The sequence below is a fragment of the Rhinolophus hipposideros genome (genome assembly GCF_964194185.1).
Source record: "Rhinolophus hipposideros genome assembly, chromosome: 3".
NCBI classification, from domain to species: domain Eukaryota; kingdom Metazoa; phylum Chordata; class Mammalia; order Chiroptera; family Rhinolophidae; genus Rhinolophus; species Rhinolophus hipposideros.
In genome coordinates this window covers 49,008,810-49,028,452 of record NC_138049.1, presented here as the reverse complement: position 1 = coordinate 49,028,452, position 19,643 = coordinate 49,008,810, and the positions used below count along the sequence as shown (strand labels likewise).

The window sequence follows — 19,643 nt, the reverse complement described above, 5'->3', positions numbered from 1 at the left end:
TTGTAAATATTGTCCACAAGAAATGCTAGGTAAACACAGAAAACTGCACCCAGATAAACCGAGCCCCATAGGAATACGCAACACACACACCTCAGAAATGGACCTGCTACCTCAATTCTCCTTATGAGCTATCCATATCTGATATTACAATTTCGTCTGATTTCAGATAACCTTCCTTCCACTACTTCACAAAAACTGAAAAGCTGCAAACCACGCTGATGCTCATTTCTACAAGCAAATTTCTAGTCTTATTCAACATAAAAAGTATGTTTATGTTCAACATAAGAAGTATTTATATTTTTCTTAACCATTTTTTAATTATTTTTTTAAATTTTTATTTATTTTTTGGGGTGACAATTGTTCGTAAAATTACATAGATTTCAGGTCTTAACCATTTAACATGTGTAAAACTGTGCTTTTATTAGGTTCCTATCTTTTTCATTTGTCACTAATGAAGTTTTTGGATTTTATGCCCCTAACGCACTTTCCCCATAAGTTCTGTGATTTTTACCAGCATAGTCCTTTTTAGGATTATATAAATTGATTAATGTGTTTTGCAGTAGAGCAAAACTGCCTGTATAAATGGTGGGAGCAGACATCCTTGCCTTTCTCCTGATTTTAGAGTGAAACATTCAATAAACCACCATTTAGCATGATTTTTAGTTGTAGGCTTTTCGTATGTACTCTGTCAAACTCCCTTCTATTCAAAAGCTTGCTAAGAGTTTCAATGACAAATAAGTACTGAATTTTGTCAAAAGCTGTTTCTGCATCTATTTATCTGATCATACGCTTTTTCTATTTTCTGTTAATATGCTGACTTACACTGATTCATTGATATTTGAAAAGTCAGTCAAACCACCCTTGTATTCCTGGGACAGTCTCAACAGTCATGGTGTATTGTCCTTTTTATATATTGCTAGATTCAATTTGCTAGTATTTTCTATAGTATTTCCTATAGAGTGTTTGCATCTGTGCTCATGAGAAATACTGGTCTGCAATTGTTTTTTCTTTTAATATCTTTAAGAGATTTTGGTATCAGAGTTATTCTGGCCTATAAAACAAATTGGGAAACATTCCCCTACCTTCTGTCAATTTGTAAATTTTGATATTATTTATTCCTTAAATATTAAAACTCACCAATGAAACTAGGCAAGAAATTTGACTTTGTGAGAAAGCTGTTTTTAATTACAAATCCAATATTAAGGAGCTATTCCTATCTGGTACTTCTTTTGTCAGTTTTGGTAAACGGTATTTTCATTGAATTTATTTGTCAAATTTGAAGGCATAAAGTTATTCATAATATTTCCTACTACCCTTTAAATGGCTGTAGGATCTTTAGTAGTATCCCATTTTTCATTCCTGATTATCAGTAAATTGTGTTTTTCTACTTTACAAAGAGAAAGTTTTTAATTCCCTCTAAGCACTGCATTAGGTAAATCCCACAAACTTTAGTATGTTGTGTTTCCATTATCATTTAGTTTGAAATATTTTTAAATTTCCCTTCTGATTTCTTCTTTGACCCATAGCTAACTGAGGATTTAGTGGCCCCATCCTTTAGACCAGGGGTGTCCAAACTTTTTTTAACGTTATTCACCAAGGGCCATATGCACTAAATATACAACAGCCGGACCACTCACTAGAGGTGAAGTACATATTGCCTCATCTGTTTTATTTAAGTAAACTAAATATATTTTTGGAACTTGCTGTGGGCCAATAAAAAATGGATTGCGGGCCGCAGTTGACCCACGGGCCGCAGTTTGGACACCCCTGCTTTAGACAATTGTCATATATTTTACTTATACAGACATTATAAACCCTTCCTTAAAATTATATTATTCTTGCTTTAAACAATCATTTCTCTTTTAAAGAAGTGAAAAGATGTAATCTTTTACGTTTACCATTTATTTACCATTGCCAGGGCTCTTTCATTTCTGCTGGTAGCTTCTTTCAGTCTTTTATGGTGTCATTCCATTGTCTTTTGATCTCCACTGTTGGATGAGAAGCTAGCCATCATTCACCTTACTGTTCTTTTATGTCATGTGTCTTTTTTTTTTTGTGGCTGCTTTCAACATTTTCTATTTATAACTGGTTTTCAGCAGTTTAAGTATGATGTGCCTGGGTATAGTTTTCTATATATTTACTTGCTTGGGGATTTGCTGAGCTTCTTTGACACACAGACTGATTTTCGTTCTCCCAAGTTTGGGAAATTATTAACCATTATTTTAAAATTGAGATATAATTCATAATCACTTAAAATTCTCCATTTTAAAGAGTACAATTCAGTGGTTCTTAGTATATTCATAGGGTTATGGAACCATCACTATTATCTAATTACATATTTTCATTACTCCAGAAAGAAACTTCGTATCTATAAGCAGTCATTCCCCCTTCTGCCTGCCTCCAGCCCTTGAAAATCACGAATATACTTTCTGTTTCTGTAGATTTGCATACTCTGGACATTTCATGTATGTCACATAATACGCAGTCTTTTCTGTCTGTTTTCTCTCACTCAGCATGATGTTTCAGGTTATCCACGCTGTTGCATCATCAGCACTTCCTTCCTTTTCATGGTCAAATTATGTTCTGTTGCATGGATATCCATTTTGTTTATTCGTTATGAGTATTTGGGTTGCTTCTACTTTTCGGCTATTATGACTAATGCTGCTAAGAATATCATGTACAAGTTTCTGGCTGGACATAAGTTTACAATTCCCTTGGGCATGTAACTATAGTGTAATTAGTGGGTCATATAGCAAGTCTATGTTTAATCAGTTGAGGAACTATCAGACTGTTCTCCAAAGCAGCCCCGTCATTTTATAATCCCAGTAGTAACATGCAACATATGACAGTACCAATTAGTCCACTCTCTTTACCTGTTATTGTCCAACTTTTTGATTATAGCTGTCTTAGTGGGTGTGAAGGAATAGTTTATTGGGGTCTTTCTTTGCATTTCCCTAATAACTAATTACCATGCTTAGCATCTTTTCATGTGCCTGTTGGCCATTTTATGTCGTCTTTGGAGAAATGTCTGTTCAAATTCTTTGCCCATTTTTAATTGGATTATTTACCTTTTTTATTGAATTATAAGATTTATATATATGTATATATGTGTGTGTGTATATATATATGGATACTCGATCTTTTTTAGATACATATTCTGCAAATATTTTCTCCAATTCTGTGGGCTGTCTTTTTACTTCCTTTGAGGGAATGAAAGTTTTTCATTTTGATGAAACTCAATTTATCTATTGTTTCTTTGGTTGCTTGTACTTTTAAGTGTTATACCTGAGAAATCACTGCCTTCTCCAAAGTCACAAAATTTACTTTTTTTTTTTCTAAGATTTTTATAACTTTAGCTCTTACATTAGGTCTTTGATCCATTCCTACTTATTTTTCATAGGGATCAATTTCATTCTTTTGTATGTGGCAATCCAGTTGTCCCAGCACCATCTGTTGAAAAACTATTCTTCCCCTTGGTGAATTGTCTTGGCACCCATACAGAAAATAAACTGCTCATAAATGTGTGTTTATATCTGGACTATCACTTCTACTCCATTAATCTATATGTCTATCCTTATGCCAGTATCACAGTTTTGGTTACTGTAGCTTTGACACCAAGACATGTGAGTCTAGCCATTATTTCTTAAAATATTTTTCTGGCCCATTCTCTTTTCCTCTCCTCCTAGGACTCCAATTACATGTATGTTAGACTGCTTGATATTATTCTAGAGGTCACTGGGACTCTGTCCGCCCCCCCCACATGCCACCTCCATTTTCTTCTCTTAGTTCTTCACATTGGATAATTGCTATGGATCTGACTTCAAGTTCACAGAAACTTTCTTGTGCCATTTCCAATTCACTGTTAAGCCCATCCAGTGAATTTTGCATTTCAGATATTATTATTTTCTGTTCTACAATTTTGTAATATTATTTTAAGTCACTGAGTTTTTTATAGTTGCTTTAATTCATTTTTTGTTAATTCCAAATGTGGGTTATCTCAGAGTCAGTTTTATACTATCAGTAGCATTTTTTCCCCTTGATATGGTTCAACTTTTCCTGCTGATTTGCATTTCTAGTAATAGCTAATTGTATGCTGGACATTGTGAATGTGGTATAAAGAATCTAGATTATGCTGTCTTTGTTGCCGAGTTTTGTTCTGCCTAGTGCCTCTCCATAATCCTAAAAAGGCTTAATTTTAGGCTATATTAGGGCAGATTCTGAGAAATCCTTACTCTATAATAGGAGTTGGCAAACTTTTTCTGTAAAGGACTAGACGGTAAATGTATTAGACTTGTGGACCATACAATGTCTATAACAAGTGCTTGAGTCTGCTGTAGTCCAAAAGCAGTATGGAAATGACTGAGCATGGATGGCTGAATTTCAATACAACTTTATTTATGGTCACTAGAATTTATATTCCACATAATTTTCACGTATCACAAAATATTCTTCTACTGACTTTTTTTCAGCCACTAAAAAATATAAAAATCATCTTTAGATCATAGGCCATACAAAACCAGCCAGTGGGCCGGACTTGGCACACAGGCCACAATTTGCTAACCCTGCTCAAAGTATAATCCTTACTCCTACAGCATGGCCTTTCTGGTGTTTCAGGTAAGTGCACTAAGTCTCTCTCCTCTGTGGAAGGGCTGGGATACATACTCTCCAGGCATCATGGAACCTGTCCCACTCTTAACCCCCTAATATACACTTTCTATCAGGCCTGGAGGGATATATCACCTATGTATGTGTAGCTCCGTCCTAGCCAAGTACTCTTGGGGAACTCACACTTACACATCTGTTCCCTCTTCTCTGATACCCTACCTGGCAAGTTCCAGCTGCTTCAGCAGCCCAGAACTCCAATCGCTCCATCCTCGGCTCAGTAGAACTTTCCTGCTCTGCTTGAGTTCAACTCCCTATGACAGTCAGGAAATTGTCCCAAAGTACAGATGGGTTGAATGTGGGGTTTATCTTGTTTGTTCTCTTTCCCTCTAATGTCCAATGCCTGAAATGCTCTACTTTATTTTGTCTACTTCTATAGCTGTTTCTGGCTGGAGAAAACAATCCAGTTACTCTGTCATGGCTGAAAGCAGATATTAACCTCAACAAATATTTGATGAATAAATTAATGATTAAAAAAAATATTTCATAAAGTTCTAAGTATATGTGACCCTCCATGATCTCTATCTCCTGGTGCTTACATCTTTCTTTATTTCCTTCCCCTGGAGTGTGGGCAGGACCTGTGATTTGCATTTAATCAAAAGAATGAGGCAATGGTCATGTGATATTATTCCTGTGATTAGGTCACATTATATAAAACTGCAGTCTTGTTAAGAGACTAGCTCTAGAGGTTCATTTTGTTGATTCAGTCAAGTAAGCTGACATGTTGGGAAAGTCTACTTGGCAAGGAAATGAACAAGCAGCCGTTAGGTGCTGAGTGCGACCTCTAGGGGACAGTCAACAAGAAGGTATGGCCCTCAGTCCTATAATCACAAGGAAATGAATTCTGCCAGCAACTGGAGTGAGCTTGGAAGCAGTCTCCAGTCTCCAGGCGAGAATGGAGCCAACACCCTGACTGCAGTCTTGTGAGACCCTAAGCAGAAGATCCAGGTGAGCCTGACTCACAGAAAACTGTGTGATAATAGCTGTCTGTTGTTTTAAGCTGCTACATTTGGGTGATCTGCCACACAGCAGTAATAACTAATATCATGCACTATTGATACATACTATAAAATAACCACCAATATTAGAGTTAGGAAGTACAGGTATCAGAAGCATGGGAGAGACTCTGAAGTGTACTCAAGGAAAGTTGAGACCTATCTTATCAACATACAGTGGAAAAAGCCGGGATATGGTAAATTACCTCAGAGAGACAGAGTGGCTCTTGGCCTAGCAACAAAGAACTGTCCATCAAAAAAGGGGTGTGACCAATCATACACGTATACTTAAAGAACAAGTACCAGTCAGGACCAGTGGGAGTGCCTTCCCAAGCATTGTAAGTAAGACAGAGCACCTCGGTCCAAAACCCTAACTTCATCTGGTCACAATCATTCAACAATGTTCTGCATAGAACCAGTTGCCTTAAGGCTGACCCATTTTGCCTAGCAAATGTGAGCTCTTATCCTTAAAAATCACTGTGAAAATTCAAGATTAAAATTTCTCCTCTTATCGATACCAAAATACAATTTAGCACCATGCTACCAGGAAAGAAAGAGAGAAAAACACCAAGTTATTATTAACGTCGTTTATTCTACTAAATTTTATTTCGGATATGCAGAACTGAACATTCTAAAAAGCTCCTGATATTTTCACCTGATATTACCAAATTTTTAATCACACTACGAAACTTCCCCTTCTAAAAATTCCACACACTGTAAACAATCTTTTGATTACAATTCAGCTTTGCAAGCAACATGTCTATAGAAATAATGAAAATATCAGAGAAGAAAAACACAGAGAAATAAAACAAAGGTAGCAAAATGTTAACAATTGGCAAATCCAAGTGAAAAGTATGTGGTTAATTCACTGAATAACTCTCAACTTCTCTAATATAGGTTTGAATTGTTCAAAGTAAAAAATTGAGGAAAGAGAAATAATTTTTTCAGTAGGCTAATCAAGTTTAGGGAACAAAAATGTCCTTGAAGCTTAGAAAAGCCTGAGGAAAGTACAATTTTCACTGTTTTGATAAATACAGAAAGAAATAAAAGTGAACATCCATCCAGCTCTATATGTTTTAAAGCAGTTAACACTTTAGAATTACATAATATCTCTCTCTCTCAGAATTCAAAAAGTAATGTAAAAATTCCTACAAAAACATTAATTTTCTGACTCCTTCTTACAACCTTTTGGTTCTGCACACAATATTATGAACTTTTAAAAGTGCATTATTCTCTAAACTCTTTATTATTCAACATGCAGTCTGGGGGTCCAACAGCACTGCATTACCTGTGAACTTGTTAAAAATGCAGAACTTCTTCCTGGAACCAAACTTAGGGAATCAAATTCAAAATCTCACTTTAACAAGACACACAAGTGATTTGCATGTACATTAAAGTTTGAAAAGCATTCTCTAGACATTAAAATTAATTTACTATAAACATAAATCTGTTCAAATAACATCAAAGTCAATTAAAAATCAGAGAAAATACGTCTGTGTGAAAATTCTTTAACAGTCTCACCCTCACCCCCAATCCAGTCTAAAATACAAACTGACTCACGTGTGTAGGGTGGAGGCAGGAGGGTCTCTTGGAGACTTTAGTACCAGTACTGCACAAAATCTAATCAAAATAATTTAGTATCTTTGAAAGCAAATATAAAAGAAATAAATCCTAAGCAGTCTGGCAAAAACAGACATCATTTGACATACCTACTACAACATCATAAAAGGTAAAACAAACACTGACACACCAATTGACAAAGTTGTTACTTGATAAATTCAATCTGTTGATGATAAACTATTTCCTAGAAAATTAAAACCTGTTTCCTCACTCTAAAAGCACTGCTTTTCTACCTGCAAATTTAACACTTACTCGAAAGCCATAAGGCAGTACAACAGAGGTGGGCTTACATCAATTAACATAAGCTATCAATTAAATATCTGAGGACAATCTTTGAGATAAGCTAAGTCTTACAACCGTAAATAAATGCAATTTAGTATACAAAAAGAAATCTGGGCAATAATTTTCTTCCAACATAGGCCTGGTCAGAAAGAGTAAGAGCAGCTGAGAGAAATACATTGGTAGTTGGAGAAAATTTGTAACATCCTCTATGATTTCCTTATTAGCTCTAAGATTCTACTTTCTATTTCATTTTTCTAATAAACTATCCATCTGGGGAAAAAAATGTATGACCTATTAAGAACCCCAAAGAAAGATTCATTTAAAAATACCAAGAAAAAGCCCATTGCATGTTAACATAAAAATCCTAATTTTGTAAAAAATAGCTATATTTTCTAGAACAACAACAAAAGTCTAGGGAGATGACTGGCACCATTTTACAGTTTTGCAAATATCTATGTCTGGCTTAACAGAAAAATAGATGGATTACCTTATTTGCTTCTACATTCAATATTCTGCAATGTTGTTTTGGTTAAAGTATATAAATACATAGGTTTATAAAAATATGTAGTTGGAAAAAGGAGTAACCTTTTAACAGTCTTTTCAGATCTGTGGATATTGGTTTTTGACACTAAATTCAGTTAGTATAGTTTATTATAACACTAATGTGGAATCTGAAACTGTATCAATAAACATTTTGACCTCTGTTATGTTAAAATCCCTGACTGTAACCTTGCACTTTGAATGGACCTTTTACGCATGCATGATTTTGGAGCATCATGCATTGGTCATCTGGAAAACATGTGTTTACTGAGTTAATGTAGATCTTCTCTAAATGTTCACACATTTCACTATATAAAATTTATTTAAAAATTAGATATGTTAAAATGACAACCAAACTCATCAAAATATTCTTTTAAGAATAATAAATCTGTCAAGTTCATGGTAGCAGATACATGCTTTCCAAAATTCTAATTTTCACCTAAAAGTACAAATCTTGTCATTGGCAATAAATACTGTCAAGTGTTTCACTTGCAATGAGAGTTTCACTTTATTTTCAAGAAACTGACAAATACCCAAGTCTAAATAACCACAGTTCATCTATCAGTCAGTCTTTCAAATCAATAATGGTGTTTCATGAAAAAAAGTGGCTTGTTCAGCTTGCAACTCAAACAAGGGCACAAGTGCTTTTTCTTAGGACAACCATGATATTTGGCATACAGCGTAAGCGTTTTATGTGTACTTCCCATTTTATCACACAGGAGATTAAAAAGACATGTACTTGAGAGTCAGATTAATAAAAATTAATAATTTGTTCTGCTTCATCTAGAACAGAGTGTGGCAGTGAAGAATACAATCACTACTAGTACAGTTTGGTGCACTGTCTTACTTTGTGCGAAGATGCCAACAGTTTTACCCACCAATACTTTTGCAGATCAGTACAAATGTAAAAACAATGGAAAGGGCAAATAGCATCTTTTTTTTAACTTTTATTTATTTTAAGTGTGTTTTTCCAGGACCCATCAGCTATAAGTCAAGTAGTTGTTTCAATCTAGTTGTGGAAGGCACAGCTCACAGTGGCCCATGTGGGGATTGAACCAGCAACCTTGTTGTTAAGAGCACCATGCTCTAATCAACTGAGTTAACCGGCTGCCCCCAAATAGTATCTTAATATTATTAAGGAAATAGATTTAACCTCATGAATCCCTTGACAGGATTCTGGAAACTCCCATGGGTCCACAATCCACTTTAAGAATCGTGACACTATAGCTACCCTAAGAATTCTAAGCCTTTCCTATCATAATTACCCACTGACTCATTCAATCAATAATTATGGAGGGCTTAGTATGTAGTACCAGGTAGATACCACAAAGTGTCTGAGTATCTGAGTGTCTTTGTGTCAATCACACATATATCCCAAGCTCTTAGAATAGTGCCCGGCTAACACACAGCAGGCTCTTAATATTTGTTGAATGAATAAATAAATGTGTAGCCATGATATATTTAACCTAGATTTCAAAATCTTTTAGTGTGCGTCACACACACACACACACACACACACACACACACACACACAATCTAATTATTGGAATTATTTTTCAGTATAATGGGAAAGTCTTGTTAGGAAATACAGGACCTCTACCCTTATTACGCTTGTCGTTTTACCTTCACACCAGTATAAACTTGAATTATTATATACACAGACAGTCCTTACTTTCTTAATACGGTACCACAGGAACTGAAACTCATGTACATCAGTCACGTCCGCACTCTGTATGGTTCTGTGGTAACTAAAATCTGTGGTAACACGGTACTGTGCAAAGCACATTAGTCAAATAGGGAAATAAATTCCAATGACTCACATACTCAATTTCAGTAAGACGGGAAGGAAAACATCTTAGGAAGAATGAGTGACTTTGGGCAGTGACTTTGAATGAATATCCCTTATGGGAAAGCAAATCAAACTAAATGACTTTTCAAACTCTTCACATTCCTCCCTCCATCCTTCACCATGTGAGAATCACTGCCTAGTGACCAAACAGAGGCTGTCCAATCCTTCAGAGGTGTTTGTGAACTGCTTGGGCGGGTAGGGATGGAGAATCAAGGTAGTTAGGGGGAAAGAGGGACCAGCACTAAATAAAATATTGAGACAAACTAGGTTACAATAAATCTAGCCTGTCTCTTTAAAACTACAGGAATTAATATTTCTCAAAACAGAATTAGGTCAGTTCTTTACACTTTTGTCTCCTAACCCTTCTCTCAACTCAATCAAAATAGCCTTCGAGTTACCCAGTGTTAGGCTATGTCCTTCCTACTCCCATGCCCACATCTACACTCAGGACTTTGTTCTTCCTATTGAGATTTATTTTTTTTAATGAATATAAGTATCCCCAAAACACCATAAATTTTAAACATAGTATATTTGGCCAGAATAGGTGTTTATATATTAAATGTTTAAATGGTTCTGCCAAGAATTAGGAAGAAATTGAAAGGTATTTTATAGATAAACACTAGTGGCGGCTTAGCAATTAAAAAGTGCCCTGGGAAAAGCAATAAACAACTTCACTTTTTAAAAAAATTCTATTCTAAGCCTACTTACTACGTACCACAAGTGGGATAAATGGGAAATGCTATTTAAACTATACCTTAAAATGTACTGTGATGTTCCAAGGAAGAGCTGAACTTGATGCAAGAAGATCAAATAGCAAACCAATTGGATAATGCCTAAAAATGAAAGAGTATATTTTAAGAAAGAATAAATATTTAAAGTTATAACTACAATGCCAAAATAAATTTCCAGCATGTTTTAACATCAAATATCAGGGGGCTTTAACCACAAATCACAGGAAGGGGACATTTTATACCACTACCTGCCTGGACTAATGTGGTATCATCTTCAGGCATCAGGTGGTTTTCCTTCTAATCATCTCATTCCCCAGAGAAACCTCAATGCACACATGGGATTGTGCCAGGGCATCTGTGATCATCCATGAGCACTGTTATGTCACGGTAATATAGTATCTAATTATTATCCCTACATCCAGTTTTAAAAAGTTTATTTAAATATATTTTTGATTTTAAAAACAATCTAAAATTTTAGGAAATTTTAAGAATTCAGAAGAGCATCTAGAAGAACATACAATCATCTATATTTTTTGGTTATTAATATCAACATTATAACATAAATTTCCAATCTTTTATTTAAGCACACATATCTAAATTTAGATTAGGCTTTTCCTTCACAAACTGCCATAACCTGCTTTTTTCATATAACAATATGGTAACATTTTCCAAAGTCACTGAATATTCTTCTGCAGCCTAATTCTAAAGTTGTTGCTTTTTCAAAAAATACATTTTGGACTTCCTAAATAGGAGAATATTTCCTAATATAACCATTACTCACAATGAAGCAAATTATTTAGCTATGAACAAAAATAATACAAACCTTGCAGATTTCAATAGACAAACTTTATTTTTTAAATCACCTCTTTAAAGAATCTAAAGTAGTTTAACTTGTGATTCAGAATAACACTCCCAACAAACGCAAAAAGAGCACTGCTTGGTGTTATGTACAGTCCTGTTCTTTCCCATATATTAGTGAATTACTCCTAGATTTAAGAGCTGAAAATTATGAAAATACATCTTATTTCCCTCAAAATGAGTGACCCAATACACTACCTGACCAAGATTCAAATATTAGCTACTACTATTTATGCTTGCTTATTTCTACATAATATAATTGTGGAAAAGTCACCGTAATTAGAGATCATATATATATTTAGAATGAATTTAGGATGAATATCCTGCTAGTAAAATAAAACAGTGGGTAGCTTTACTCATATGAGCTGTACCTCTTCATAAAAACCCTTAAACTTCTCTCTATTCGTAAGTCAGCACCTACCATGAATCTTTCATAAATAGAAATGAATACTGAAGGAAATTTTGCACTACCTAAATAATAGGATTTTCCTTCAGGAAATTCTAACACCAGAAAAAACTCCAGCCTCAATCAAACTCTAAAATAAAAGTAATCTGAAAAACAAAAATATTACACTATAGACAAGTTATAGAGTCTATCCAATTCTGGTCTTTCTCTCTGAACTATTAAAATTGTAAAAGGTCTGCCTTGTACTTTTACAAAAGCGACCTTTTTTAGTCTCCATTCTTTTTTCTTTTCTAATGTTCCTCTTAGGTATCCACAACTAAGAATGAATGTGGGTATTTAAACTAACAGCATATTGCTTTCCAAACTCTACACAGTACTGCTAATACAGTTACAGAACTCTTTTGCAAATTAAGAGCTGACCTACTGGATAAATTCACTGGTGATCCCATACAATGGCTAGCAATTCAGTGTTGTACACATTCTCTACTGTTCACTATGGAACTGTATGCAAATTGTAAAGTTAAATCAAATGTTATCTTAAAGCAATCTGTGTCACATAAAATGAAATACAATTTTTTAAATAAATAGTAAGTATTTGGGTTAGAACCAAGTTAAACATAAGACGCATAATCATCAATTATTTTTACCCTCATATTTTAAAAAAACAGACTGTAAGAGCACGGAATCTTGAACAAAGTAGATAATAAATAGCTGTGAATGCATAAATCAAAGAGCCACAAAATAGCTAACCCTCAGTATACCGTGAAGATCCAATGGACCCAATTTTAGGTTCTGAATTTCTTTTCTTAGCAGCTCTATTTTAGGTTTGATACTTCATAACTTTTATTCTTTCTTAAAGGTCTTCCGAAAAACTCACTTCAAAGAAAAAAAAAGAAGAAAACTTTTTCTACCTAGTAATTTCCATATGGATCCACTGGACCCTTTTATAAACCTACAATATATTATGGGATCTTGGTGATGGTATTTTTTCCTTATCTCCTGAAATATTTCGTTATTTAGTCATTCTAGGAATTACTTCACCATTCCTCACCAATTAATCCCAACTGTAATTTAAAAAGAAAATAGTAAGAATTTGAAAAAATAATGGCATGCCTAGAAGGATATAATAATGCATCCTTCTTCCATTTTCTTACTGTGCCACCTAAAATATTACATCATATTTCAATGAAGTTTTTTTAAAAAGATGCAGACCTCACTTTTGAAGTCTGCTTTTAGCTATCATTAATACAACTAAAAATTCAAATTGTCTTATTTTCCACCTATCATGGGAAAAAGAAAATTGACTGAGGAAGATGTTACACAATTATTAGATAAATTGGAAGATTTTTGGAGAGACAGCACTTTAGACTTTAGACTTTAACGACAATGGTAAAACTAAGTGAAATCTCAGACTATGAGTCTTTAGATGACGACATACCAGATGAATTTTATAGAACTTAAGAACTAATGAATAAATAACATATTTCTAAGGACATATTGCATTCTTATCCACTTAGTCATTCAACAGAAAGAATTTCACCATGCAATATTTTATGACAAGAACCTGGACCATCCCATTTTGCTAAAAGGATGTGTAATGGTATTCTTTCATCTTTTATGTCATTTGTGCACTGTAATTTGCTTGATAGTAAGTGGACAAATGCTAACGGCAGATTTGTACACAAAGAAAACTAGAAGGAATTAAATGACGTAGAAATGAAAAAGTGTTGGACTGACCATTCTAACTGGTGTTTACTGATGTAAAAAAGAAAATATTTTACAACAAAATCATGATCTGTCCAAGGTTTTCAAAATTCCTTCAAGCATTGCTATTAGGTACAAGAAGAGCCAGAAGGAATGATAAGCTAGAACCTCTCAGAGATCCATTTCAATATATGACAATTAATGAGCAGTTAGAAGCATTTAGAGGACGTTGCCCATTTCAGGTATATATGAGGTGTGATAAAAAAATAACGGTGAATTTTTAAATAGAAAAAAATTTATTACAGTAAAAGACACATTGTCATTAATACCCTGCAAAGTACTCCCCCTCGCTTTGAACACACTTATCCCATCATTCTTGCCACTTTCTGAAGCAGTTCTGGAAGTCCTCTTTTGTGAGTGTCTTTAGTTTTGCTGTCATGGCTGCCTCCATGTCCTGAATAGATTCAAAATGTTTACCTTTCACGGTCACTTTGACTTTGGGGAAGAGCCAGAAGTCACACAGTGCCAGATCTGGTGAATAAGGTGGATGAGGACACGCCGTAATGTATTTATTTGACAGAAATTGCTGTACCAGAAGTGATATGTGCCAAGAGCACTGTCATGATGGAGGATGATTTATGGCACACCTTTTGCTGAGACGTTCATCTATAGTTAAATGATATTTCCATGCCGCTGACTGCAGCGTTTGACTTTACCTCATGAGCTCAGTGTTCCAGAAAGGAAGTTTACGAAAGCAAATGTACATTTTTCTGTATTTTTGTGTTTTTCAAGAATGAATAATAGGAAATTTTTATACTTTAATCATTTATTTTAATAAAATGTAGTACCTTAACGGTATTTACTTAAAAATATAAATACTGTAATTATCCTTGACACATTTTGGAGAACAAATCTGAAATTCATTAACGCGGTGAAAAGGTTAAAACACACCTTTTCTCAATGGCAGCTCACACCCGACTGCACCAAACAAGTTGAAACTTGTCACACATGGTTACTAAGCTTCAATGCACCACTTCCCACATTGAAGATCCCTGCCATTCCATTGGACAGCACTCGGCAGCAACATTCACGGTATTTTGGATTATAACAGAAGGCTCCGTGTCACATACCGTGTTTCCCCGAAAATAAGACCTAGCCGGACAATCAGCTCTAATGCGTCTTTTGGAACAAAAATTAATATAAGACCCGGTCTTATTTTATTATAAGATCGGGTAATATAATATAATTTAATACCAGGTCTTATATTAATTTTTGCTCCAAAAGACACCATTACAGTTGATGGTCCGGCTAGGTGTTATTTTCTGTGTTTCTGGTATGGCAATTTCTGTCAAATAAACACATTAGGGTGTGTCCTCATCAATCTTATTCACTAGACCTGGCACCGTGCGACTTCTCGCTTTTCCCCAAAGTCAAAAGGACCATGAATTGACCATGTCCTTGAAATGATTCAGGGCACTGAGGCAGCCACAACAGTGCAACCAAAGATACTCACAAAAGAGGACTTCCAGAACTGCTTCAGAAAGTGGCAAGAAGGATGGGATAAGTGTATTGAAAGCGAGGGGGAATGTTTTGAGGGGGATTAAGGGAAATGTGTCTTTTACTGTAATATTTTTTTTCTAGAAAATAAAACAATAATTTTACAATTCATTTAATGGTAAGTGGTAATCATAAGATTAGCAGTGGTTATCTTCAAATTATTGTACTCGCTGTGCTGCCATTTCTTGAGGTTGATCAGAGTCAGACATTTTCCACTTAAGATGCATCACATAAATCAGACTTAGTTTATAACCAGTATTTGTAAAACCAGACCTAGGAAGAGAACTAGGTCTGGGGACACATGCTTGGTCTTAATATAGCAAATATTTAGCCTGCACTGATTATTACAAAATCAGAACAGCGAGAATATTCGCAGTGTAATGTTTTTTTTCATTTAAACATTCACCATATTGTTTGATCACACCTTGCATACCTTCAAAAGCAGGAAAATATGAAGTTAAAATATAAATTTGCTGTATTTAAATACTTATTAACATTTCTAATTAAAATTGTTATACATACATTATTCCCTTATTCTTACTTCTCTAAGTTATTTATAAAATGACTTAAATATATGTATTTTTAAAGTTCATTGATCTCAAGTGGTAAACGATGACTCTTTTTTCCTTACATACAACCAAATGTAACTATTATGGTTTCTAAAACTTAATATTTAAATACATATAACGAATTAATATTAAAGCATTCTAAAAATATAAAAACTGAGGAGTAAAATAACTATTTACTTATTTCAATTGTCAAAGTGTATGTATGGTTCATAGGTGGCTCAATGCAGATACGTATGTCAAAATGATTTTGATACAAGGACACTAACTCCAAACAAATATACTATCTTAGAATTAACTGGTTCTAAGATTGTTTCTAATGAGCCTGTTAATATGCAAGAAAATCTCCAAAAAACGGAACCAACAAAAATTAAAAGTACTGAATTTCTCTAACACTATAATCTGATTTATGTCAAGAATTTCAAAAGTACTAACTTGTATAACTCCTCTAAACAGATATTCTGTATAGTTTTGTCAGGAGTCTCCTAACCCACAACATAGAAACCACATAAGCCATAACTATAAGTAAATCGTAATGTAGCCATTTGGCTGTTATGTTGCTCCTCCTGCCAATCTAATCTAAATGTAATAGCAAAGGAAGTGGTGAGGATTTAAACCTGGAATATATCCCAGAAAAGGACTCAACTAGCTAAAGGTTCCATCTATTGCCATAAAAACATTGACTGCACCAGAATATTTAGTGTTAGGTCTATTTTTACATTTTATTCATTTTCTTTCTCTTGCTTCAGTTGCTCTAGTCTTGTCTAAATTCAATTCTCAAAATCATAATATTTTCATTTTTCTTTATATAAGGCTGTTTCTTCTTTATGCCTTCGTTACTGCTAAAATACATATATACATATTGGCACACAGCATGACAATAATGGATATGCTCTGAAGTCAGCCAAGTGTGCTTATTCTAGTCTAAACACCTGCAGTCAGGCAGCGAACCAGTATTCTAAGATCAGCAATGAAAGGAGTCTTCCTCATATACTAGAGAACTGACTGTCCTACTCCATTTCACTGAGATAAATGCATCCTATTCATACATTTGCTACATTAGTGATTCAGTGGAAACAGGGTTACATTTCATTGAATAAAAAGGAGTGTAACTCAAATGTAAACTGAAGTAATTTAATGATTACAGCCAATTTTGCCTTATTCTATGGTACAAACAACTGCAGATGAGCAGTGTTTCACAGCTTTCTAAGCCTATTCTTATGTACAAAAATAACCAATTTCCAAGGGACTACTACATGTAAATGCTAGGTAAACCATACTTCAAAAATCTAGTTTACAGAATAATTTATAAGATTCTAGAAATTCACAACCTTAGAAAAATGATTAGACATAAGAGAGAAGAACTTGCGCAGTATTTATGATTAAGATGTTAAAGTTATTTCATTAAAATTTACTTTTGAATCACATAGGTACAGTATCTGGGTCATTCTCTTAAGTCTATGTTTAAATATTTTAAAACCAACATCAATTTTTTTGCTTCTTTTTTTCATTTAAAATGTAGTTTCAACTTCTTATTTTAAACAACCAGTCCTAAAAATAAGTCAATTTACACAAAACTATATCCCCTTAGAGATACTAGTTTTAGAGTTCACAAAAAGAGAAGCTTTTTCTAAGTTTTGTACCTGAAGGCCTAAGATCTAAACCAGTATTATGGTATCCTAACAAAGTATTCTTTAGGATAGCCAAGAATTGCTCTCTGAAAATAAGGCTCATGAAAAAGTAACAGATACAAGTTTTGAACACTTGAATTACGTGAAGACTTCACCCCTTAAAATGCAATGTTACAGCACCCTCTGCTGACTGACTAATCAACTCAAATCACACACAGACATACACACAAAATCCTTACATTTAGGTGAGATCAGCCCTTTCCATTTCCCACGTAAATTTTTAAAGTTAAACAGACAAAACACTGTAGAGGATAAAGCACTAATCAGATAAAACCTTCTTGAAATCTCTCTACAAATCAACAATATATTAAGTATTCATTATGTGTATGCCACAGTTCTTAAATATTTTTCTATTTTAATACGGCAAAATTAACACAAGCAATTAGAGAAAATATAGAACTGGAGAAAACAATAACAACTGACAAAAACAGTTATCAGAAGGTGTGGAGGTGTGGTGGAAAGAGCCCTGAATTGAGACTCAAAATCCGGTCCGACATGCTCATATGAACAAGTTATTTTATTTATTTTAGTCTCAGTTTTCTCAATAAAAAGAGACTGATTTAAATTCATTAATTTGTTGAACAAACATTAACTTAGCACCTCTTAACACTACTGGTAAGGTACAAAGCTCCTGCTCAAGCATCTCACACAGATGTTTAAACAATTATAATCGCAATAAATACAAATCAGAAGAGTTACAGAAGAGAAAGAATATCAATTTACACTTTTTTCCTTTCATGAATTATCTAAACTGTTGTTCAATTTCCTTTCTCACTTGAATTTATTTAAAACTCCAAAGGATCAAGTGTAAGAAAGATGGTATTATCCTACTCAAATAAATGCTCCTCGACTCTTTAAGACACTTGTACGGTCTCAAAAGCCCAAGTCCTACAAAGCTTCAGTGGTAGCTGCCTCCGTACAATAATTATCCTATCTTATGAAGCCTACTGCTTAATTAAATGCCAAGTAGATACGGTGACAGCCTATTTCCAGGAAGATAATTCTTTTAACATAGTAAGAGAAAACTGCTGTTATTGGGAGTAAAGAGAGAAAAGATCAAAACTTAGCACTGAGGTCCTGGATTATACTCACAGCCCTGGAAGTTATTCACTCCTCAGATATATGAAGTACCCCACAATACTAAAGGAAAGTTGTACCAGAAGCCATTAAATACAATGAACTTATAGCAACACATACCTATGCAAGTGGTATCATGCATAAAAAGTTAAGACCCCAAAACTAAAATGAGGAAAGATACGTGAACACAATTACTTTCACATAAGCTCTCTAAAAGAAAAAATAATTTCACTCTTTAATAAAAGGCTTTCAGAGGGACATGATGACAAAGTAAGAACATGATCTATTTAAGCCAAAAATATTACTCTATAGTAACAGGGAGAAATGGGTCCAAACATTATAATTGATATCATATGTAGAATACAATAGAATATGAACCATATCAAATACAAAAATAACCTTCACACAACATCAATTAAAATAGCAGGTGAAGGATGACAATTTAACAATCATTTACTATCAAAGCTAAATTGAGGTTTTCTATCTTTTCAGGAGTTTCTCAGCTGGGGATAGTTTTGCACCCCACGCAAAACACTTATCATCATGACTGAAGTGAATGCTTACTGGTGCTAGTGGATGGAGGCCAGGGCTAGTGCAAACTATCCTACAATGTACAGGGTAGCCCTCCCACAACAAAGAATTATCCAGGTTGAATTGTCAATAGTGTCCTAGTTGAGAAACACTGCTTTACAATGGTAAAACTGAAAAGCTTGCACAAATGCTTACAATAACCTATAACTAATACACGTAAAGCAATATAATTATAATATCCAACTATAATATAGAGAAATCTGTCAAGAACATGGATATATCCTATGGCTACTCACCCACAATCTTTACCCCTCCTTTTTTTCCCTCTACTCTCCTGATCCTTGCTCCTCTTAAACTTCTTTTAAGTCACCTTCCCATTCCAAAACCTCCAAATCTTCTGAGAAATAAAAAGACATAGAAAACATTGACTTATCTATGCTGCCTGAGGTCTAGAACTATTCGAGTCATGTGTACAATATATGATAATGAAGCTCACTATTATGTTTTGATTTAAAAAGTTAAAAAGAATTTTGTCATCTCTTCCCAGAACCAACACAAACATCATCTTTTATGT

At 34.2% G+C, this 19,643-nt stretch overlaps 1 protein-coding gene across 5 annotated transcripts in view; it reads right to left on the bottom strand.

Annotated features, from left to right (window-relative positions):
* The window catches only part of ATG5 (autophagy related 5), a 110,818-nt gene that overhangs the window by 77,122 nt on the left and 14,053 nt on the right, over positions 1-19,643 (bottom strand). For 3 of the 5 annotated variants that reach the window (XM_081044930.1, XM_081044934.1, XM_081044931.1), the window contains exon 4: positions 10,703-10,781. The exons of the other annotated variants lie outside the window; for them this stretch is intronic. In XM_081044930.1, the coding sequence (XP_080901056.1) occupies positions 10,703-10,781 (79 nt within the window). The remainder of the gene's footprint in view (positions 1-10,702; positions 10,782-19,643) is intronic. 5 annotated transcript variants of the gene reach the window in all.